Genomic DNA, 25,345 nt, shown 5'->3' with positions numbered 1-25,345 from the left:
AAAAAGGTACTTTTTAACACAGTAAAATTTGGTTAAAACACATCTTACAAAACAATATATAAGGGATAAAACTCAATTAGATAGTTCTGATGTGGCCAATATTTTGTTATACTCACTGGTATAGTTAAAATACAACAGTGTAGATCTTAGTGAAAATAGAAAATCCACCAATTCCATCTTAAAAGTCAGCTTACACTTTACAATTGATTCAGTAAAATGTGTGCCCACACAAAATGTAGAAAATACCAAATATTACAAGAGACAGTCAAATGTGTTTGATGTGATTTCTTTTACTCACCTTAACGGTTCCATCAAATGACCAAGAGAGAATTTTTGAATTTTCCAGAAGTCTAAAATCCTTGATTGCTTCCTTGTGCCCTCTGAGAAACACACATTCACTCAATTGCCAATTCCATACCTAATCACAAAAATCAAATACATTTTTTTAAAAAGTGAAACAGCAACATAAGAAGCATTTACTAACTTTTTAAGTAACAGGACTAATATTAAGTTCTTGTGGTGGTGGTGATTAATTAAAATGTTAGATATTGAAGTAATCTATAAAGGAGATGCTGAAGATTGAGGGTGCCATAGTATTTAATGGTCAACCTATGACAGAGCTCTTTATAATACCCCCATATCATCTTCTTTGCAAAGTGAATTTGATACTTAAAATTCACTAGTAATTAAAAAAAAAAAAAAACAAAAAAAAAAAAACCAAAATGACAGCTTTCAGACACCTCAGTAGTTTGGGGTTTTAAACCTTTGATCGTTACCACACATAGACTTATTTCACCTGGCAGACCTCATGTTTCACTTATTTAAATTTGATTTCTTTCATATTTTTAAAGGGCATTTTTAATGAACTTCCACTTTGTTTTGCGTTTTTATAACAAAATGACACTTCTATCTTCTATTCAACTATTCATTGCAAAATGAGTTACATGAAATTTTTTCTACAGAAGCTATTAAGCATCAACTTATTTTAAATAGAAATGATTTAATAGTTTTCATAGGAAGAGGTTTCCTGCAGCAGGGTGAACAGAAAGCTGTGTGTGGAGGGGACAGTCCTGGGGGTTCAGCCCACCAGAGGGAGCTGAGGGCCAGCAGAAACGCTTCCCACAGCAGACCCAGGAGAAGGATCCCAGGCTGAGGATCAGCACCCAGGAGTGCTTTGGAGGTTTTGTTCCACCTCCAAGTTTGGCTGTGTGGGCTCCTGAAGGCTCCTGAGCAGCTCCATCACGTGCCTAGGGATCCTGTCAGCACTCTGAAGTGCTCTGCAGAACAAGCCAGGGCTCAGCAAGCTCCAAGTGAGACACGGATCCTTGCTGCAGAACTGCAGCCCTAAGGTGGATAATGCGGACACAGACACACTAGAATGCACTTTTGGAGCAAACCCACCACGATGAGAGGCAGAGGTTCCTAATCTGAGCCCACATTAGTGCAGCCACTCTATTTCTAGCTGGTTTTCAGCACTGCACTGGACAGGGTGGGCACACCAGCCTGCTTGGGGACTTTTTACATCAGTCCCCAAGACAGTGGAAGCAAGCACGCTGACAGACCTACAGCATCCCAAACTCTCATTTCAGAACTGCTGAGACACCTTGTTTGACAACTAATGACTCTTTTACTCTTCTGAAAGCCTTTCTAGCAACCACAGCAGTAAAAATATGTAATATTCATTATCACATAAGGCATAAATAAAAGCTACACTTTCTACAGTCCTTTGCCCCTAGATATGCAGAATACAGTAGTAATTTACTGAGTTTACATTATCTATAGAACAAAAGCTCTTTATTTTAAGTAAGTTACAGCATTATCTTTTTAAATATTGCCCAAACCTGTATAACTGAATCATGAGCACTCGAGATGAGGGTCTGACAGTCGGGTGTAAATCGACAGTGCTGCACAGCCGTCCTGTAGGCCTGCCAGGACTTCAGAACCTTCCCATCTGACAACTGCAGTACCTTTACAATGAAGAATACAGTAACTGCATTTATTTGACACCCTTGAGGAAAACAAGAACATGCAAATTCTTTCTTAAATTACATGAGATTGTAGATACATGATTTTAAGTCATTGGATTGGAACAACCAAAAATTCCTATTAGTGTAGTCTGGGTAAATTGAAATTCACAGCTAGATTATTAGCATTACCTTTAAGTTATTTTAATGTAGACATCATTCACAAATATAAATTTAATTACTATATTGAAGAATATTATTGTATGAAGCTATCCAAATAACATTTATTTAAAAAGAAAAAGCATAAAGAAGATTGTTTTCCTACTGTTTTTAAAAACAGATTTAGGATTTAATACCTTTATTGTTCCACTCTCCTGTCCAAAAGCTGCAAATTTAAGATCTTCACTTAAGCAACAGCAGGAAATGGGGGATTCTTGAGCTGCTGTCTGCATAATAACATTGTCTGTATTTCCATTGATCAGCTGTAAAATAGGAAGATTGTAGTAATTACACATCCTCTAAACAGAGAAACAAAGTTCTCCCAGGAAAATCCTAGGAAACTGTGTAAAAGCTATAAGAAATTAAAAGAAAGAATTCAAACAATTATTATCTCTCTTTCTGTACCATAGTTTTTATATATAGCTCTCCAAAGTGTACTATTCATAGTTCACCAATCATGTAAGAAAAAATTCCTAAAAACCAATCAAGTCTTAAGTCCACCATTGTTTCTGTAAAAACTGTAAATTTCTAATAATAAAGTGTCTTTTCATACCTTCTAATGATAGAATCTCTATATCACCTTTAACTGTCCCCAGTACCCCTTCAATAACAGAAGGTAACTAAGGTATTGTAATATTTTTAAATTTAAACTTAAATTATCATATAGAGCTGAGAATGCCAAAGGGAACAGTTACAAACTTTAAATTACGAGTTGCTTTCATAAACCACTTTGGATGTTGGTGTACCTAGCACCTGGTGTGGCAGGGCTCACAGCAGTGAGAATGTGGCCATTATTTACTTTAGTGCAAACTGGGCTCACACTTCTCACTGCCCCAGTTTGAGAGGATTCCTTCAGCTGTAACACAGAGCTTAGGAGCATTACAGCATTTGCTGTGTAACACCACCCGCTCTATAGGTGCTCTACATGGTACACATTGCTGTGCACATCTGAGCCACCTGGAGGGCCCCCAGACCCCATCATCAGGAAGGGATGAGTTCTGGTCCTCTGCATCCAGACTCAGTTTCAACATCAGCGTAGAAATTTCCCCTCAAACCCCATTTTTTCACTTACTAAACTAGGCACAGTTTCTAGATACAAAAATGTTATTTTACACACTGAGTCATCTGCTACAAATTCAACTCTTGAAAGCCAAGAACAAGAGGTTCTTTCAGTGCTTCATCAGTTTTCTACTGAGATTTGCAGGTAACAGTCAAACATACTAAAATACTGGTAAATACACCTTACTTGTAAATTCTTCTGATTGTAGATGGCTAAAATCATCACTTCACCATTGTGAAACACAACATCTAGCTCACTCTTCAGCACAGCATCAGAAGATTTGCACACCTTCTTTGTTTCCCAGATCTGTTGAATAACACAGAATTTCATTAGCTTTATTAAAGAACAAGACATAAAACTTGCTGAACAACAGCACTTGTAAACTGAAGGCTTTTGAAGTTGTAAGTAACACTGACTTTTTAAAACAATGAAAATGATGTTTCTGCTGGTTTTCATACTGGGGAAAGTTGTGCAATTACTACAGTGATTCCAACAGATGAAATAAAACTTTTTCTCCCAGGCTGACTCCAAGACTTCTCTGTCTTTAGAGTCACAGATGTAACATCCAAAATTTTCTAGTACAAAGAGAAGCATTAAAATCCAGTTACAAAAAATATGAAACACATATTTCTATATTCCAATTACTTTCAAAATTTCAAGAATGTATGTGTTAACTTGGGAGAAAGGGAAATGTTACCTTGGTAAGATATAGTTATATTTTCACAGGTTTTAATCAGAATTACAATTACAGAAATCTATCCTAAATATTAACAGCAAATATACCTAACAATGAAACACATCCAGTCTGCTAGAATCCTCAAAAACCTCCAAAATTCCCAATTCAGATAAAATGTAAAACAAAACAGAAGGTTATAATTATTCTTGAAGTGCGATCAGACTTTAAAAAATCATATAGATAGAGAGGAAATTTAGATAAACAGTAAATAAAGCAAAAAAGCCAGCACATTTTACCGTATATGTAAATTATTTTATAACAAATATTTAAATTTATATTGACTATAAACTTACATACAAAATACACAGGTATATTTCTATGTATTTTATATGATCTATGATTACACAATAAACAATTCCTTAAATGAGTAACTTAATACCTATCTAAATTCAGATATTTCAAAAAAGAAAAGTTATCTTACACGTATTGTCTGGTCATCAGATGAGGTCAGAAATAAAGATCCATCTGGCGAAAATGTCACACAGTGAACCCAGCTCATGTGTCCTCTGCAATATGCCACTTTTGATAAAGACTTAATATTCCATAACTACAATAAAGATATGAAAGAAAAATTCAAAAGTATTTAAATTGCATTTACAGTGAAAAACAGTGCAAGTGCACTAATCACTTACTAACTGAGACACTTAATTACTATGTCTTCTAGTATTTTCTTAGTTCTTATTCTGAAATCAAATGTAACAAGAACTGCCCCTGCTTATCAGATTTCAATGGTCAGGGAAATGGAATCAGCAGCCTGTTTTACTGCCATGATTTTAAAAGACACGGGGGGGGAAAAAAAACCACTTTATAAAGAAAATACAAGTTCTGCTTGACTGTACAGATTGGAAAACCAAAAGATCCCAAAAAAACAACAACAAAAAAACCCAAACTAACACCAGCCCCAAACTTGATATTTGTACAGACCTACTCTAGCCATGCTAGCCTCAAAGTTATTCCAGATGTTTCCTTCCTTTTTATGTACCAGCACACAGAAGGAGAGAGGGTTTGGTTTGAGTTAAGCAATACTCCTGAGAATGACAATAATAGATACTTTAGTAGACTAGTTTAGTTTTAGATAAATGTGGGTTGCATTGTCCAAAATGAACATGTAACTTTAAAACACTAGTTCCCAGTTGGTATTTTAAATTTAAGAAGCAAATGAAAATTAGAAAGAATGGAGCACATCAAAAGCCTGCTAAAAATAGCTGCATATGTTTTATTTCTGCATACAAGAAACTATCAGGACAAATGTAACATTTTAAATTGCAAGTAGTCTTCCATGGTATATGGCAGACACTTACCTCAACAGAGCAGTGAGACAAAGCAACTGCTACTAACTCATCCCCAGGACAGAAGTCACAGTATTGGATTGTGCTGTGATGACTGACAACGACTTGAGTCAACAAACCACAGGTGTTGATGTCAAAAAGCTGTGAACACATAATTACAATAGAAACCCTGTTTGAATGACTTCACTACTGACAAATAGCTTAAATGCTCAACAATGTACATTCTTGAATTCAGACAGTATTTCTCTTAGTCACAGGTTTGTTGACCACGTATTTTTTATTTACTCACACTTGAAATCAGGCACTTCTGTCTGCAAGATCTTAACGGCCTGCTATTTAATCTGTAATCATAATTTCTACCTCTATTGTAACACACTACCTCCAAAAAGATTACTGAAGTGAGGTACTTACCAAAAGCTTATTTTTGGCTACCACCAAAATCATGTTACCATTTCTGGACCAAGAGCAACATTTTACTAAAACTTCCACATCATCTGGTTGTTCATCTGCATTTTTAAAGAAGTCTTTTATCTCAATACTTTTCAGTTCATTTCCTGAGCGCGCTTCCCAGAGCTGGAATAAACAGGAAACAGACACAATCTATTGGCTGATATAGGTACAGAAAACAACAAGAGAGAGCTCCCAACTACTTCTTTGGAAAAAAGGGCAGGGAATAAAATACAAAAGTCCTTTTTACTTTCCCCAGTCAACAAATAGCATTAGAATATTCACAAGTCCAAATGACTTACATATTAAAAAAAAAAAAGAGAAATGCAAATTAAGAAATAAACCACAGAGAGGATTATGCTGTAGCAGAGCCTTCTCCTTGGGTTTTTCCCTCCTATCATTCCAGCTACAATGCTGCCTGAATTTCTACTTAAAAAAAGAATAAAACCAAAAATAACACCACCCTGCAACTCTGTAAACAATCTACTCACCATGAGAAATCTCATACACATCTAGCACCTTGCACCTTAATTTCACTGAGGGACCTGCCAAAAATCTAGGGAAACACTTCTGCCCCCTTCACCACACTTTTCATTATGAACAACAGCTACAGCAATCCTTCCTTCCTGATTTAGCAACTACATAGAAACATAACAGTGTTTTAAGAATTGCAATTCTGAAATAGCATAATTCTGTTGCAACTAAAGGTAATAAAAATAATACACTCTCAGAAAAACACAAACCTCTCAGTTTTCTTCTAGTGCATACAAGAAAATAGCACATGGAAATTGGTTTTATTTTTTATGTCTCCTGATGATTCATTTTCAGAGATGACAAAACTTTTAATTAACCTAAAAACTTACTACTATTTCTGGTTAAACAATTTTTACTCCCCACTTGTGTTTTCTTAACAAAGTGCATAGGGGACAAAAATATTCAAACTGAGGCTAGTTAGCATTTATTTGCAATTACGAGCAGTCAAATTTTTTTTCCTGGTACTGGACAAGCCATTTCAAAATCCTGCATTACAAAATCCTGCATTACAAATCCTACATTAAATTAATGATGACCAAAAATTGGTCATCATTACAGATGATCAATAATCAACTGTTTCAGGATTTAATTCATTAAAGCTGATCATGCAGACAAAAACTTTCTTATACATATTTTGCATTTGATGCAAAACCTGCCCATCCATCATCAAAACAAAGGGTTGATTTCAAAGTATACTGTATACCTTTACTGTTCCATCTGTCGAGCAGCTAGCAACATACTCATCATTTGGTGAAAATCTGCAGTGATTGACAGAATTTTCATGACCTATCATCGTATTTCTACAGTATTTTTCATTCAAATCCCAAATCTGTAAGAGAAATAAACATATAAATATCATTATAATAATGAATTATTTAAAGACCGATCACTCATGCTCTTCTCAAAATCATACACTGGCAACCGAAACACCACTTTTATCTTTTCTTAGTTTTACCCACATGCTCATGGACTGGAAGCTATGTCCCTGGCTACCCCACAATTTACCTCTATCTGGTAAGATACATTAAAACTATTAACATCAGAATTACATAAATCTAGTTAAAACTCTCTGTACGGTGCAGACAAGGCCCCTGACCAGCACAAAATTACTGAAAGTTTCCTCAGACTGTGAAAAAAGCTGTGTCTTGCCTCATTCCTTTTCAGCTTCCTAAATTAGATTTATGTAGCTTACACACTTCAACAAAAATAAATCTCTTAAGTTTGTCTTGAACAATTTGAATATCATCAGACCAAAGCCCTCACCTTCATGCCCTACCAACAGAGGACTTGCCCATTCTCCTTTGCTGAGTATAAACACTTCTATTCTGCCTTGCTGAAATCTGATAACAGAGCTGTAGTCAATACTCTCAATCTGTTGCCATGTCTCTTCCACCAGGCTCATTGAAAAAACATTACTTGACAGTGTATAGATATATTTATACATCAACAACTACCCTGTCATAACAAACAGCATGAGAATAATCTCAACGTTTTCCACTTACTTTGATGAAAGTGTCATTTGAGCAGGTGGCCAGAAGGTACTGACCACTTTTGTTATTGAACTGGCAGCAATTGACCTGCTCGGAGTGCTCTTCATACACACACCTACACTGGCCTGTTCTTGAATTCCAGACCTAGGCAGAATTAAAAGATGAAACAGACTTTTAAATATATTTTAAAGTAATTGTTTTTAAAAATCTGGAAATTATGCTGAAATACAGAAAGTCCTAAACATTATTAATAATACCTCAAAAATATTTTTAAGAGGAAAGATTATTTAAATAAAGAAGCAAGACATTATGAAGGCAAAGGTCATAATTCAGACTGGAATCTGATAAATTCTGGAATTCCAACAAGATTTTGCTAGTATAACGAGGAATTAAAAATCCCAACTATTTCACGGGTAACAGAAAAAAAGCATTAAAAAAAGACTTATGAATAGATTCATCTGATGTTATAGGACTGGACTCACACATTATGTTCTAGTTAAAAAGAAACATCAGATGATACAAATAAAATAAGTGGTTAATTCTGCCTGCATGATGTTAGCATTAAGTATCTTTTATTTTATGTAACATGTGGGGCTTTTCTGTTTGTCAAGTATTAAATTATCCATATAATATTTAAGTTTAAAAAAAAACACCTTTAGTTTTAAGAATCTGTGCTGAGTTAAAGAGAAATTCAAATTATGAGTCTGAAAAAAAGAATAATCTTTTCCTCATTCCCTTACCTTGACTTTTTTATCACTTGAACAAGTTGCTACGAATTCCCCATCTGCAGAAAAAGTGCAACAGAGTATTTCATCATCGTGGGCATTTATCTCCAGGAGTCTCTCTCCACTTTCTGCTTTAAACACCTAAACCAAGGAACAGTAAAACCTTACAACTTGCAGACAGTTTGAAAACACGTATATAAGTTTCTTTTATCATCTCAAACAGCTCTCTTTATGTAAGCTCTTAAAAAATGGGTTGATTTTTTAACGTGTTCATAATTTCAGGGACAATAACATAATTATAAAGTCCTGCATGGATGACAGAAATTGTGAGAGAGAATTAGGGAAAATGTATTTTTCAAAATACTTTTGTCCTACCTCCACTCTTTAAGCTAAGAGCCATGCCCTTTCACAGCCTATTTTAAAAGTAACTGGAAAACACAATCTAAATAAGATCTAAAATCTAAGACATTCATAAAAGTACAAATTGCAGTTTTATATGTATGAGGCACCCATATATCTAAAGTAAGAATTTCAAAAGAATTGATGATTGGAAGAACAAAAACCAAAAATAAGTAGGGAAAAATTGGCAGGAAAATTGTCACACGTTTCAGTCTCAAGTTAGACATAGGCAATGAAAGGACAGTTGGGGAAAAGTGCTACATATTAATCAAGTTCCTCAAATTCTGGGATTTAACTTTACAGTGTGGGTTGGGCAGGGGGTGGAAATTAGGTGTCTCTTCCCATCTTGTAAGAATATGTAAGGTTACATATTCTTAATAATTAAAATAAACCACAAGGTGTTCTTTACAGCACTTTTCAGATATTTTTTTTATTGAACAGAAATACCAATGACAATTAAATGGTTGGTATTTGTTCAAATAAGAACGTAAGTACTGAAGTAACAGGAAATCTACCTTCACAGTAAGTTCTGCAGAGTATCTGTTCTTAATCCAGCAATCATTTTTTTAAGTAGCCTTGAAAACTGGAAAGCTTAAGCCATAATTAGAAAAAAACATGAAGCTCAAAATTTAAAAATGAAAAAAGGATTATGGCTAATTTTCCTATTATTTCTTCAATGAACATTTAGTTTAAATGCAATTGCAATCCACAGATATTTTTGGGTGTAGAATGAAGAAAAAAATAAGTAATCTGCAGTGTCAGTAATGAGGCCATTAAGTACAGAAGCCCAGCACAGCAACTACAGCACAGCATGAGTACATCCATCAGGCATCTCCTAAGTTGATGCCATGATCAGAATTCTGTACAGGCCAGCAAATAAAATAAGCAAATAAAAAACCTACTTAACACAGTAAGTAGCCAAATGAGCAGCAACTTAGTACTCAACTTCTCAAGCATCAAAAACAATACCAAAGGCTTGCAGCAAAGTTGTTCTTTTCCCTTACCTTTGGCTGTCTGAATATGGGTACTTTACCAGGTTACTGGCTGGCTGATTGCTAGTTTTCTTGAGAGCTGGCTGACTCCCCTCCAGGCAGACTGCTGGCAAATTTATATTAGTCACGTTCCTCTCTGTCTCTTCCAATCTGCTTTCTAAGCACTTTGGGCCTGCATCCAATTTAATACTGTCCTCTGCTTCAGGCATTTTCTCCACAGATGTATTTCTTATGCATTAAGGAATTTAACTAATTAAACACTGAAGTGGCATAACATCCACTACCATCCCACATAAATAGTAAAGCTGTACCTAAAACATCTTACTGCTTCTCAGTACTGTGACTGGAAATAACATTTTTTGCAAGTAAATATTAAATAAGCTGGGGTGCATTGCTGGGCTGTGACCTTTTCCATGTCATCTCATGTTCATACATTAGGGCAGTGAGGGCATAAACCCTAAAATGCCACCATTCAGCTCTTGAAGATAATGCTTACTACTCTGAACATGCAACTTGGCATTTATGCAATAATACATCCTTTTCAATAATTTGTCTCCAATTACGATCTAGATCCAAATATTTCCACACAGCAACCGAAGAAAAGTGACAGGACTGTTTAACAAATGTTTTTGAAATGGTATAGCATCTATTTTTGACTCATCCACAGGTGTCTTACCTGAAGAGTTTTGTCAGCTCCACATGATGCTATTCTTTGTCTATCCTTAGAAAAGCAGGCATGGTAAACTGCATCTCGATGCGGACGAACAACCAGACGGTAGAGATTTTTCAAGGATTTTTTATTTCTACAGGACAAGACAATTATTTAGATGAGTGCCTTTGTATTATTCAAAATCATCTCTAAGAATATTAATACTTTTTCACACATCTTGAGCAGCAAGCTTTAAAAACAAACAAAACCCACTACACCCTACCTCTCAGCCTTCATGCTGAACTAATAAAGGAAACACAAATTCCAACATTCACTCAAAGGTTTATATTGTTCCAGCTTAGATACCAAGAAAGATAACATTTTTATGATCTGAAAGATGATATTTCCAAATACAGACTTTTTCCTGAGAATTCTTGCTCTCCTGCAGGAGAACTCGTCCTTTTCAAGCATATTAAAAAACTCTTGTAAATTTGCTTAGATCTGTGCAAACTTCCTTAATTTCCATGACAGTGGCTCGATTCTTATCACTAGATACCTAAATAAGATCTGTGACTATCACTACTTTTCAATCACAGATTAGGTACAGGATCTAACTCACCTTAGATGACTCTTGCCTCATTTCAACAAAAACTTAAGAGTTAGGAGCAATCACAATCATCCTGTTTAGCCAGACCTTAACACGGACAGCTGGCACTGTAATGAGATGACTTGGTGATAAATGACCAAAACATCTCTCTCCTGAACTACCTGGATATTGACTCTCCTGAACTGTGCAATTTCCAAGCAGTTTTGCTAAATAAAATCATCAAATATTTGAAGAGGGGACTAATCTGCCTGGCTCATACTATAATTGCTTGACAGAGAGTCACTCTGTTTTATAAGCACCAAGTGCTACACATTTCAGAAGAGAAATATCAAACAGAATCAAAGAGAGTTATGTGGTCAACTGACTATTGGACAGGGCTGGGAAATGTGTATATCTGTATACATTTTCCTTAAACAACTTCCAAAAATACAGTAACAGCAAAGAATTGTTTAAATTGGAGAAGTTTCAAGATTGTGTAGAGATTACTATTTCCCATCTTGCTACTTTATAAAACTTTGCAAGCTGGCACAAATGCTCTCCTTTGAAAAAGTCACAATTTACTTTAAAACCTAAAAACATACACTAACAAACCAAATACTGGCACTACAATTCTAATGTTAAAATAAAACTATTTAAAGAAGACTCAAAGTATCATATTTTCATCTTTGCATTGTCATTTAAAAGGAACAATAATTGAATACAGAAGTAAATTTATTACTAAATTAATTTTTATGTAATTATTACTAAGTTGTCACCTTACATATCATGGGTTCTCCTTTTCCCACGAGTTCACTTTCTTTCCCCAGAAGAAAACCCCAGCAGCTCTTACACAGATCCTTTTACTACCATACATGGTATTTAGTTGTACATTAAATAATTTCCTTGGTCAAGGGGTCAGCATATCAGCAGACGGGCTGCAGCTACTTACACCCACTCCAAATAGAATGTTCCTGTTTCCCTTTGAGCATGTAGCTTGGCCTGTTGATACACCTCTGATGTCTCTGGCTGGCAGAGACCCAGCTGAATGATGTCAGGAAACGGCTGCCGTCCAAGCAGGTGCCCATTTAAGGACAGAAACTCCTGGAAATTCTCACGCACTGTGCTATCCTAAATACAGAGCAGACATTTGATAACAGATTTATCTTAGGATTTATTTCCTCGCTTTTGTGAATTTCTACAGCTAATACTCTCACAGAAGCCTTTAGCTCTATTTTTCTATTAAGTTATATTAGCAAATACATACAGTATATTGAAATATTTAATTATCCTATTCAGAAAGCACAATGTCCTTCTTTTTAAAACAAAGAATACTAGCAATAGTGATTTATTCAATAAGCAGTGTAAAATATCAGAAAGACTATTCCAAGTGGTCAGCATAATTCCACACCTCCTCAAAAGCAGAGTATCTCACATACCCACCCCTAGTTATTGATCACTATAGCTATTGAGTTCCATGGCCAACCACTTACAAACTGTAGTTAAAAAAAAACAGAAAACCTAATTTCCTTCATTTTTATCTTCTCCAAGTTGAAGTTCAATTTAATTTTGGTTTTATATGCATTCTATATACTTGCCATATACATACATCCAACAAAATGCAATTACAAAATCAAAAATTATATTTGGAACCAACTGATCATTTACCTTTTAGTATCATACCTTTTGATCCAGGACTGAACTATATTCTACATATTCATGAATTAGATGAGCAGGCCCCACCAATTCTGTTTTAGCTTTAATCCAATCTAAAGAAAACATAAGATCACAGAGCTCCTAAAAGAAATACAAATTTAAGTTCAGAGTGTAAGTTTCACAACAGAATCTACTTAAGGGGAAAAGAAAAAACACAGGAAATACATTAGGTATTTACTATACTTCGGTACAACAGCCTCTCGTTGAAAACTTAGGTAATTTCCTGTTTCCTGCATCTTAATTGTTCAGTTATAAAAATTCAGTGTACAGAAGGCTGTTTGTTATTTTAAACTGCTCTTTGATACAGCTAGTCAGACTGTAGATGGAGGTACAGAGCAATTCTTGACTTTTGCAGCATGAGACCTCCTTGTTTAGCTCTGAAAAAGCTTCTTCTAGTCCAGTCTAGCAAAGATCATTGCTAGTAATGATTGTTGATCTTCCTAGGAGATGCTGAAACTCCTAAAACCACTGGTAAATGATCAAGGGAGTCTTGCCATAACATCCTTTCATTCCTTCTGTGCTCTGGGTTGTATCATATCAGACCCTAAGGACTTGGGAACATTCAACTGATCCAGCCAGTACCTTACAATTTCACATCTGTCTCCATTAATGAAAAGTCCCTGTTTCCACACTCATAGTCCTCAAAACCAGGGGCCTGGGCACACAAGGTCTGTCAGTATTATTAAAGACTCAGGTAAAGAAAAGCATTGAACTGTATCCCTATTAGTTAGATGACCATCTTTAACAAATATTGGTCCAATGTTTTCTTTAGACTTCCTGGAGAAAAACTGCTTAGCAACAACACAGCACAGGTGTAAAGCATATTCCAATTTAAAATCAATAAATACCACAAGGATTAAGAGATTATAATTGTTAAATAAAAACAAAGGAATACCTCCTAGCTTCGTTAGCCTTCAAATAAGTAGAAATAATTTCTAAATAATGAAAAATAAGTGATACATAGAATATAAACTCTAGGAAGCATATAGTCACAATGAGCCAGGCTAAAGACTTCTGAGAAGCTAATTCTACAAAACATTGAAAGGCTGCCAATAAAAACATTTTCACAACACATTGAAACTAAAGATAATACGGTAAAGAAATGAGCATGATTCAAAACACCTAGACTTGTAACCAAGATTAATTATCAAGGCTCCTATAAGAGATAAATCCATGAAGTGTATTATATAAGTCAGATGGACCATCTTGAAAGAAGCTCAAATGAAAAGGTTTGAATACTTCTGAAATAAAGCAACTAAAAACCATGACCAAATGCTATTCAAGACATTTGAAACTCAAATTCAAGTGAAACCAGCAATTATTAATCTTTCTGCATGATTTGCATCTTATAACAGCTCAATATCTAAAGAAAAGCAGTTGGCAAAAATGACAGCAATTTTTAAGGCATCAAGACAATTCTGGAAACAACAGACTTACTCATCTAACTCTTGATGGGGTTTTTTTGCTATTGAAATCAGATAATGAATTTTTACACACAAATCTCTATGACATAAGAGGAAAAAGCTAACAAGACTTCTGAAGATAAAAAAGTAATTAACTGATAAAATGCTCTGATGAAATCAATTTACTTTATGAAGAGAGCTTTACAATAAAGAGAGCTTGGGTCTGCAAAAAGGTTGAGAGAAAATTTCTTATTAAAGTTTCTTAAAAAGGAAAAGAAAATCACAAGCCATTATGATATAAAATAGGAAAACTTCTCAAGAAGTGGTTGAAAAGACAAGATACAGAGTGGAGAAATAAAGTAGTTTCTGTAAGGGACAGTGATTATCAGAGGACCTCCTAAAGACTCTACATTGAGTGTTCACCCAGCTGGACTAAAGCCAAGGGGAAAAGAGGCTCAACTGGAAGAAGGCTTGTTGGATAAAGCAGAGGTAAGAGTGGGTGAAAACGGGAAGCACAGGACACTTGTCAGAACCCACCTGCTGCATTTTGGCACCTGCCATGTGATATGCCAGAAAGTTATACCAGTACATGCAATCCTCTTGAGACAGAACAGGTGTATTAAGCTTGTAATATTTCTTGTACTGATTTACTATGTTTTTATGTAGCTCCTGCAAAGTGAAGAAAAACACACTTTTGGTACTGTGGAATTATAAGTAGTATTATTATTATTACATTGTAAGTAGCATTGAGGAATAATACTATTTCTCAATTGTAATACATTAACAAGTGCAATAAGCTTACTTTCCAAAAATTGTACACCTAACCTAATTTACTGCTAAAGACTTCTCCAGAAACATCCTCTGCATATTGAAAGACAGAAAAGCAAGTGTAACCCTCCTTCTCAAACTGAGATTAGCTACCAAATCTTTCTTAATCTTAAATGTGGGTAGCAAACAAAAACAAAAAAAAGGATCCTTACATATGTAGATCTAAAGCAAGACAAAAAAACTTTGCTTTTCTTCATATCAACTCTTTCTGCCTTGTCCTTCAGAACCTAAACTGAGCCAAACTTACAGGTCATCTTCCTGGAAGTACTGCCTTAAATTGAAAAAAAAGGAGCAAAAAGCATTTCTCTGCATTAAAGAAGCAGTCTGGTAGGGCCTTGATGTCTTTGGAACCAACAGTGGACATCTCCTGCTGGAAACACCTGATAGAGAAATAATGATAATAGAGTCTTCTCTCGGTGTAGTCTCTCAGCTGCAGATGGAACCCTCAAGAAATCCCTCCACAGTTTCAAGCTGTAAATATTTTTAATTGGTCAGCCTTAAGTTAAATTTAATTTGGATCTATGCTATGAAATACTCAGGGTACCATTTAACAAAGCAACATTTTCTGAAAGTTTTGCAGAGTAAAGCTGAATGCAGTATCAGCTGACACGCTACCTGAAGCTGGTTGCGGTTCTTCTCTGTGAGAAAGTCAAGCTGAAGATCATGTAAGTAATAATGGAATGACTTCCCATTGCGATCACAGAACAACAGTGATTTGTTAACAAATTCCTGTAGTATATCTTCAACTTCTTCAGTTTCCATATCCCAAAGAATACAGAGAACCTATATATATTTACACATAAACAGGGAAGAGAATCAGAACCAAGTTGTAATATGATTTGTATAAATATTATGAAAGGCAGTCAACAAAAATTAACAGTCAACAAAATGCATACTAACAAATACAGACACAAAGGGTAACCAATTCAATAAGATACCAATTCCTTCACACCAAACCACAGGACAGATATTAGAAGTTAACCTATCTTTTGTCTATTTGTGCTGATCTATTTGGTGACCATTAAAGGAGACAAATTCAACATAACAGTTTTCAAGCTTTCAGTGAGCTCAATTACAATCTAATTAAAGAACAATATACAGAATGCAGATTAAACTTTAACAGTATGAATATGTTTATTCAGTGATGATTATTTTAGTTTCACTACTAACAACACAAGTCATGATACAATAATGGAACAAATCTACCCAATCTAGCAATTATTATTAAGTTCCATACCACAGAAGTTATACATGACAATTACAAATTTTAAAAATTCTTTAAAGTTGTTGTTTGTATCTCACTAAAAATCACAAGATTTCTGCACTGTTTTTATTACCTTAGTAGGTACTTTAACATCTTTTGGGAGGATAGAGAGGTCTTTATAGTAGTCTTTGTAATTGTCATCCAGCTGCTCAACACTTATGGACATTGCTTCATCAAGGGCTTCATAATCATAGGAGGAAGATTTTCTTATTCTTCTAAACTGCTTATTCTGCAGCTGCCTGAGATAATATTCCCAGCGGCTTGGGAAGTCTCGGAGTAACGCACCTATCAAGGATATCACAAGAGGAGAACCTGAAGGAAAAGATAAAATCAAATTTAGAGGTCATCAAGGAACACAATCCAAGAGTTGATAGTCACATGACTGAAACAGGTCATCTTCCCAATACTCTGATTAAATTTTTGAGGTGTGGAGCAGAGATAAATAAAATAAACACTCCATGCAGACATTTGCAAATTCCCTGAATTTAAGTGTAATTGTGGTGCAGAGAGAAAATATTGAAGAAAACTACCCAAAATTTTAAGAAGAACTACCCAAGTTTGAAGAAAAATACCCAAAAACCAACATAAGACTTCTGCTAGGCTTAAAAAAAAACCCAAAATATTTAACAAGCCCTTGCAGTTTACTTAACATATATAGTATTAAAGGATGTTCTCTTCTCTATTTTTAAGTCAAAATATAGAAAAAAAGAACAACATTCAGTGGTAAATTGTATAACAAAGAGCAACTAGAATACCTTTGCATTCTCTTACAAGAGAGTTAGCTTGTTCTGGAAGTTCTGATATTTTCATATTCACAAATAGGGATAAAATCTCCAGCCCTTTCTCATGTGCTAGTCCACTTTCCACATGAACCTCGTATTTATTGCCTAGAAACAGAAACATGGAAAAAATTTCAACTAATGCAAAAAAAAAAAACCAAACAAACGAAAATTCTATGTATTTTCCAAGTAAAATCTGGAGCAAAGCTTCATGACTTTTTTCATAGTATTTTATAGGACAGAGAAGAGTATAAATTCTACTTATCAAAATCAGCTTGCATTAGAGACACATACACAGAAAAAAACCAGACTATAAGCTAAAAATTACAAGTGCATTACAGGCAGGCACTGGTGAATAGTGTAGAGATAATCAGCCTAACAGCACCAGTGTCACAGGTTTAATTTCTTCTGTTGAGAATTACTGCACTCATCAATGTTAAGATGTAACTTTCAGTATAACATACAACACTTACTTCACAAAGAACATTAAGTCTTACAAAGCAGAATTCTAAAACCTTGTCACTTGTGCACAGATTGACAGACAGATTCCATCAGATTCTTTTGAAAGCTCATAAGAACAAACTCCAGTCACAAACACACAAAATCTGTGGTGCAGGAGAGGGAGCTGTTCCTTACCAGCCACAGCGTCTGTTACACTCCTGTCCCTGCTCGTGATGAGCACCTGACATTGATTATCGAATGCTTTTAACACCCAGGAATCCCAAATGTCATCCAGGACCAAGAGAGACCTAGTGAGAGAAGAAATACTTCAGATCAACTATTAATGCTAAAATAAAGTATTGCATTTTAATAAAGAAAAGATATTTTCATAATTTACAAAGTATCACTGCATAATTTTTTATATTAGTATGCAGAATATCTTAATAGTATGTCCACAGAACAGTAACAAAGCTGGTAAAGGGTCTAGAAAATGTCCTAAGAGGCACAGCTGGGGAAGCTGGGGTTGTTTAGTCTGGAGAAAACATGGCTCAGGGGGGATCTTGTCAATCTTTATGACCTGAAAGGAGGTTGTAGCCAGGTGGGAGATGGTCTCTTTGCCATGTCTCAAGTGGAAGGAGTAGAGGAAATGGCCTTAAAGTGCACCAGGGCAGTTCAGATTAGATATCAGAAAAAAACAGTTTTCTGTGAAAGAGTAGTTAAGCACTGGAACAAGTTGCCAAGGGAGGTGGTGAAGTCACTGTCTCTGGAATTATTCAAGAAGTGTCTGAATGTGGCACTTAGGGGATATGGCTGAGAGGTGATTATGGTAGTGCTGGGTTGATGGCTGGACTTGATGATCCTGAAGGCCTCTTCCAACTTTGGTGATTCTGTGATTAAACACTGTGCAAGAATGGAGTTACCACAAAAAGGTATTTACCATTTATTATTCATAGCTACAACTGAAGTGCAAACAAAGTTTTGAGAAGCATTTCCATTAGTAGATGCCAGGAAATCCAGAAATATTTACTGGTTTTAAATCATTAGGTATCATAAATTAAGAAAAGAGTTGTATAAAACTAGATAACTCTGACACACGCCAGTGATAAGCTTTGTGGGAAAGCACTTAAGTTTCCTTTTGACTCAAGAGTTTTGATTTTTGTTCTTGTATCTTTGGAAAGCTATATGAGACTAACCCTCTTGTAAAGCAACTGTCTCGAATGGCAAGGCTCTTCTTACATAAATGGCATTTCATACTGACTACATATTCCAATCATATATGGCCAGCCACTTTTGTAGGCTCCTACATGGAATCTCACCAGAATAATGTACAGGAGACTTCCCTACACCTGGCTATATATGACAGAGAAGTTACTGAAAACTGTTTTTAGAAGACTGTGTGTAAGAGAACAAGAAGTCAAAAAGACTAGCTGGCAAGCAGATGTATGAAAAGAAACAAGTTATTTGTCTTCAGTGAATTTTAGCTACTGACACCTAATCCTACAAATTGTTTACACTTACTATGCTTGTTTTTTAAGGGATGGAATTGTCCAGTCCACTAGGTACTGGTTAAGTTGTCCAATTCTCACTGAAGCATGACAAAACTTCCGCATTTTTGTTCAGCTAAGTGGCACTTACACCATCAAAGCCTATAAATAAGGATTTGATCTTCCTTAAAGAAGTGCATACACATCAGACCACATTCTCAATGATACACTTAAGTCTTGGATACCTCTATCTCATTTTTATACAACTCTTCTATTAATAACCTTTTGATAAATCAGAGGATTCACAAGAATACTAGCATAGCCATAAAGGGCTTGTTCTGTGGCACTTTCACAATTGAAAATATGATGGGTGGCATGAATTACAGCCTGATTGTAATTCATGATTACAATCAGGCTGTAATGATTACAATCAATGATTGTAATGCTTTTAATTAATCTGAGCACTTCAAAGTCCTCCCATTCATTAGGCATCAGTGACTTTTCTCCTCCAGTCATACCAACAAATCTTAAATTCTAACTAGGATTATTTAAAAAACCCTCATAACAAAGAAAAACCAAAACAAACAAAAACACACCCCAAAGCAACAAACAAAACTCCATGATAACAATCATAGGAGATTAAATTCTATAATTTCTTATTCTAAAGTATACCATAGTTTCCATTCTTCATTTGACTAATAATTTAATCCCAAGAAACATATTGGCTTCAAAATTTGAATCCTTTGTCTAATACTTTACTCCAAAGAGATGTACTAGGATGGCAATCTGAATCTAGATATGGCTAAAGTTGCCATAGAGAATTGTTGCCAAAGGGAATTCCCGAGCAGAGCTAGCTTCTTCCCAAGCTGCAGTGAAGCTTTGTTTCCCATACACTTGCACCTTCTATGATCCCTACTCCCAGGCACATTCCCTTCGTCGCCCCCCATTCCCACTTCTGCATTGAAGAGTTTTGATTTCATTTGTTTTTTAATAAACAAGAAATAACAATGGAAATGTGTCAATGGAGACAACCACTTCACATCCTTCAAGGAAAGATGCACTTTCAGCTGATAGATTTCTTTTTGGAGGACCTGTCAATATTTCCCATGTCTTTCCTTTACAAGAAAAACTTTTTCCCCCCTGTACAGAAATGCCAGTATTCTGCTCTGTTATCTACAAAGATCACAAGGCTGGAGTATTATTCCCAAGATAATTCACTGACAAGCAGGCTCATTTAGCTTAATACAAATTTTTCCAGAGAATAATTAAATCCTCAGCAAATAACAAAAATTATTGCTCAAAGGTGAAAAAAGCTGTGCAATGACTGAGAAAGACACTGGTTTCTTGGCAATAATTGGTCATATGAAAACCTGCTTTCATTTTGGTACCTCCAGACCAAACACTTTCTAAAGACATCATCTGTTCTGGAAAGGAAGAATTTCCTGCAGTGATACACACCCTTTTTTCTGCTGCATGATCCTCACATATCAGTAAAGCAGTCTACACACACAGTGAAAACACTGAAAGGTAGAGAAATCCTAATTTCCAGTTGTTTGTTTCCATCTTTCACTATTTCACTATTTTCAAGCAAATATGACTCCTGCACAGCTGGTTAATATATTTTGTCAATGGAAGTCATATTAGCCTAAGTTAGGAAGTTGGTTAAAAAAAACCAAACATGTAGATATGTGAAGACATATGTAACCACAACACAGACACCTCAGATGATTAGACCAAAGTTACCCTACAGAGTTTTATCAGTTAAAAGAATAGCATTTGATTTTACTGACATCACCTGGGGTATTTGCGTAACATCAGCAAACGAAGACGATCCTTGGCCTCCTCAATGTTCAGTGGTGGCCTTTGTGAAAGAGTGGAGTCATGTTCCAATCTACTGCAGAGATTCTGGAGTTTTATGAGCAGCCCTGCTTTGTCCTGTTTCCCAACAGAGATCCAATGAACTCCTCCTGGAAAGTAATCTAGCAAGAAAAGCAATATTAATCATGCTATACATTTTAAATAATTTTAAATATTTTATAGCAACTTACAGTAGTAAGTCAGCATTAATGAAAACACAAACCTCTAAAATCTATTGCAAGCCATCCTTGCAATTCTACTATTAACACCAAAGGGTGGTTCTACAAGACCACGCCTGTTTATTTTTAAAGGAACACACTCTGTAGGGCAAGTACCCACAGAAATTTCACACCATCACTGATGCTGTTGTCCCTCCTTTCTAGACATCCTCCTTCCTGTCCCTCCACAGCCCCTTCGGCATCCATCTTTCTGCTAGTCTGACCTACCTAAAAATTTACATTTTTAACCGTGTAGTACTGCAATGGTTCAGAGGCTGGGTTGAAAAAGTGACCCTGAAACAGTGATCAAGGAGATATCTAGAAGAGTGAGCTGTAGCAGAGGATGCTATAGTATCTATCCCTACATAATTTTTTTCTTTAATGCCAAGTCCTACTTTCTCCTCCTAGTGTCCTATGCAAGGAAAAATAAATAAAATAGAAAAAAATGCCATTAAATGGTTGCATCTATGACCTACTTTAAGCTAAGGCAATACTAATCACCCACAAATGCCTGTTACTATTAAAATTTATGCAAAAGTTAAGAGCAAGACTTTTTTAAACTCACAGAGCAAGGAGTCAGAGGACCTTATAAGCAATGCCCAAAAGAAATATAACTAGATATATTATTTGGCACTAACAGAAATAACAATTTCAAGTTAATTAAGGATGCATCAACTCTCATAAACCAAAGCAGATTATAATGTGAAAAGCTATTTTTCTACAAATTAATTAAACACTCAGTGGTCCTAGACCACTAAATGATTATGAAAGTAGTATGTTGCAAGCAAATATTTCAGAATCACCTCAGAAATTTAGAACTCCAAAACACTTCCAAGGTGACATATGATATTGCACCATACCTGTATCTACAGTGATTTTTATAAAAATACGATGTTTTTCTGAAAGTACCTTCCAGGAGCTGAGGATCCCTTAAAGCTTCTGCTGTTAAAACAGTCTTCCCACAGCCTGCCATTCCATAAACTGTGACCCAGCCTGGGTCACTTCCCAAGCAGTACAGTTTCTTTTTAATAGCATCTACCAGTTTTGGTCGAGTGACAAACACAACTGGTCTCTGTGGTACGCCCCCTTCGCAGAGAATGGTCTTCACTAAAGTTAAAAACAAGAAACATCAAAATAAAATATGAGTTCTAAATGTGATACCTCTTCAAACCAAACCAAACAACTCTTCATCCAAAATAACTAGTGGGCTCTCTCCCCACCTCATGTCCCATAAAAATGCCCTAAAATCTGCTGGACTCAAAATACCAAATCCTAAAAAAATACTGCTTTTTAGAAATAAATTACTGAGCATGTAACTAGCCCCCTACCTAAAACAGTGTTCAAATTAATAACTGCATGAGGAGAACTTGTTATGTTAATCCCTAGAAGTGAAGAGAGAATTAACATCTCCCATGGAAACTGGCAAACAGAGCTCAACATCACTATTCCAAACAAACAAGTCACTTTCTGAGCCAGAAGTCACCCCACCATGGATGCAGCAGAAAAGAAAGGATGCTGTGCAAGGCCTTTTCTTGGCAGTTCACAGCACAGCACTGGGGTCCAAGCAAGACTTCCATTGATTTAGCTGAGATAGCACGACTTGAAAAAGGTAAAGCATAACAGGAAAGGAAATGTGCACTTCATCTGCCCTCTTTGTGGCCATATGGAGTGACATAACTGATAAACTTTGATTATCTAAGATAGCCTTGAACTCCACATGCCTTTGACACTTAACAAATGCAGAGTGCCCGTAAATAAGGCAGTAAATCATATGCAGTTAGAAGGTTCTGCCCATTAGAAACTACACATTTATTTCATGTCAGTCAAAGATGATACTGATGCAGTTAAAAGTTATGGAACTTATATAGGGTAATTAAAAGACCTGGTGGAAAGAATTAAGTAACCTAATAATTAGATCAACTAATCAATGATCAGCTAGATCAATGTAGGTTGAGAGATTCCAGATTACTCTTCAAGATAAATATCAGAATTTTGGAAGCTACAAGTTTTTATTTTAATACATACAAATGAGAGTCTTCCTTTCACTTACAACAAAAATGTTACAAATTAGAGAAAACTGTAAGAGCATCAGTTCTTCTGCCTTTTAAAATCAGCATTATTCAATATGAACACTTTCATGACCTATAAAAATTGTAACTGCTGTAACTCTCCTGCCATGTTAAGTAGATGAAATAGACATAAGTTACTACACTACCAAAACAAACAAATGCACCAGCAGCTCCTTTTCCATTGGAACAGGTATTACACATAGTCACTTTCTAAGGAATAAACAAGACAGCTTGTGTTCACACTCAAGCAGAGGGACTGCTGTAGTTACACTGACCGTAGGAAGTCATTCCATCCATGGAACTCTTTCTGTTACCAGACGATACGGCAGGGATGCCATCCTGAAGAAGTGCAGCAAGATCTCTGTACCCTTCATGGAGCAGTGCATTATAAAAGGATCTGTATGAATTATTATCTTTTGTAAGAATAATGTTTATTAGCATAGCTGCTCGCTCCTTACGTGTATTCTAGAAAAAAAAAAATTAGAAGAGTTATTATACAAAACTAAGCAACCTCAGAAATCATTTAATTTATCACTCTAAGTTATAGACTACTTATAGTTATAGAAATAGCCTTTAACTTACCAAGCCCTTAACCTTATCAAGGGCAACAAAAACTGTGTGCTAGAATTTGACAAATCCAGGAGTTAGATAGTCAGAAATTACTATTTTTAAAAAGGGTGGTAAAATATGTGCGTAAACTAGGAAGAGAAATAGCAGTGAGAGATAATCCTACCTGTTGCTTCACTCTCTCCTCCTCCTGTAATGTCAGTACCTCATCAGAAATCATACGATCCATAATATAGGAAGTCTTGATGTCATTTTCCAGTGCTTGACGATTCATAAGCAAATAGTTTCTACTCTTGACATCCATGTTTCTTCAGCATGAAAAAGAGGGGGTGGGGAGGAGTCAAGTCAGACTGGGAACATAACTTACAAGCATGAGGAAAGAAGCTTTAGAACAGCTTAGAAATTTTACTGTTAAAATCAGAAAGAGTAGCAAAGTACCAGCTAATTCTGAAAATACAAATCCTTTTCTGCATTCCTATGAATTTATGTTTATGAAACTTTCAGAACTACCAAACAAAGACTACAAGCTTCTCATACACTAGCGTCTTGCTAAATGCTTCTACTGAAAGGTCTTGTCTCCAGTCACTACATCTTTCAATTTTTTTTTTTTTTAAGTTCTTGGATCATATGATGATGAGAAAGAGGACTGGTCTCATTGCACAGGATAAACACATTGTTGTCTCCAAGTTCAAGACTCCATACAAAGACACTTGGATGCTGACATTTGATGGAAGAGGGAGCACCCAACACTGCCATTGACTGCGCTGTACCTTCCTTTATCAGCATTTGGACACGCAACTCCAAACTTGCATTCTCCCTCCATATCATAAAAAACCAAACGTCTGAAGAAAACAGGTGAAAAATATTGACTACGGCATAAAGGTCTCCCAGAACTGATCAGCGACTCTGAGAGTCCCAATCGATCAAAACGCTCTGTCTGATCCCGCTCCTGCCAGGAAAGCTCCACAAACAAGTCCGAACTCCTCCACAGAGCGCCCATGAGGTGCCTGCAGAAGCGCTCGCCTTTTCCTGCACTCTCTCCTTCAGGAGCTGGCTAGATATAGAACAGCTGCCTTTGGATAAACCCGCGATGGAGCGCCTCTTCCGCTGTGCTGACAGAATTTCCTATTTTCGCCAAAAATTACGTAGTTAAGAAAGCCTTCCACCCTACCTTTATCCCACCGCACCACGGAGGAAAGGGAACGCTAAAGCTCCCTAGTCGAAAAACGGATAGTAACAATAATAACACTGCCACACGCCAGGCAAATACAGAAGAAATCGCTACACAAACATACAAAACAAAGAGTTAACTCACACCCAGCCGCTGCTGCCAGCCGCCAACGAAACAGAAACCGGGGCGCCCAGACCGCCCGCCCGCCCGCCCGCCGAGCCCTACCCTGCCCCGGCGGAACGCCTCAGCCTCACGGCCCGGCCCGGTCCGGTCCGTCCCTGCGTGTCCGCCACGCCGCTCACCTGGCGGGCAGCGCGGAGCCCCGAGCCCCGCCGAGCCCCGAGGCACAGCCGCTGCCCCGCGGCTCCCGGGAAGGCGGCGCCGGCAGCGCTTCCTCCTTCCGGGCCTGGGCGGGGAAGGGCTCACCCGGCCCGGCCCAGCCCTCTCGCCGCCGCCGAACA

The 25,345-nt window shown here is 36.4% G+C and overlaps 1 protein-coding gene across 4 annotated transcripts in view; it reads right to left on the bottom strand.

The window, feature by feature from the left end:
- APAF1 (apoptotic peptidase activating factor 1) overlaps positions 1-25,341 on the bottom strand; it is a 31,531-nt gene extending 6,190 nt beyond the window's left edge. Inside the window, exons 1-23 of one of the 4 annotated variants that reach the window (XM_064419803.1) lie at positions 25,187-25,319; positions 23,880-24,021; positions 23,422-23,611; positions 21,987-22,184; positions 20,798-20,981; positions 17,714-17,826; positions 17,054-17,185; positions 16,372-16,610; positions 15,650-15,817; positions 14,744-14,875; positions 12,771-12,884; positions 12,040-12,218; positions 10,532-10,658; positions 8,480-8,605; positions 7,752-7,883; positions 6,953-7,078; positions 5,680-5,841; positions 5,281-5,409; positions 4,401-4,526; positions 3,430-3,549; positions 2,321-2,446; positions 1,842-1,967; positions 299-418 (exon numbers count right to left, since the gene is read on the bottom strand). In XM_064419803.1, coding sequence (XP_064275873.1) covers positions 299-418; positions 1,842-1,967; positions 2,321-2,446; positions 3,430-3,549; positions 4,401-4,526; positions 5,281-5,409; positions 5,680-5,841; positions 6,953-7,078; positions 7,752-7,883; positions 8,480-8,605; positions 10,532-10,658; positions 12,040-12,218; positions 12,771-12,884; positions 14,744-14,875; positions 15,650-15,817; positions 16,372-16,610; positions 17,054-17,185; positions 17,714-17,826; positions 20,798-20,981; positions 21,987-22,184; positions 23,422-23,611; positions 23,880-24,017 — 3,207 coding nt within the window. In that variant the 5' untranslated portion in view covers positions 24,018-24,021; positions 25,187-25,319. Of the gene's footprint in view, positions 1-298; positions 419-1,841; positions 1,968-2,320; positions 2,447-3,429; positions 3,550-4,400; positions 4,527-5,280; positions 5,410-5,679; positions 5,842-6,952; positions 7,079-7,751; positions 7,884-8,477; positions 8,606-9,867; positions 10,084-10,531; positions 10,659-12,039; positions 12,219-12,770; positions 12,885-14,743; positions 14,876-15,649; positions 15,818-16,371; positions 16,611-17,053; positions 17,186-17,713; positions 17,827-20,797; positions 20,982-21,986; positions 22,185-23,421; positions 23,612-23,879; positions 24,022-25,028; positions 25,047-25,186 lie in introns of those variants that run through there. The other 3 variants (XM_064419804.1, XM_064419805.1, XM_064419806.1) reach the window with 3 other exon arrangements.
- Positions 25,342-25,345: the final 4 nt, after the last annotated feature.

This window comes from Passer domesticus, chromosome 5 (assembly GCF_036417665.1).
Source record: "Passer domesticus isolate bPasDom1 chromosome 5, bPasDom1.hap1, whole genome shotgun sequence".
NCBI lineage: Eukaryota > Metazoa > Chordata > Aves > Passeriformes > Passeridae > Passer > Passer domesticus.
The sequence above is the reverse complement of the archived record's forward strand: the minus strand, read 5'-3'. Positions and strand labels throughout refer to the sequence as shown.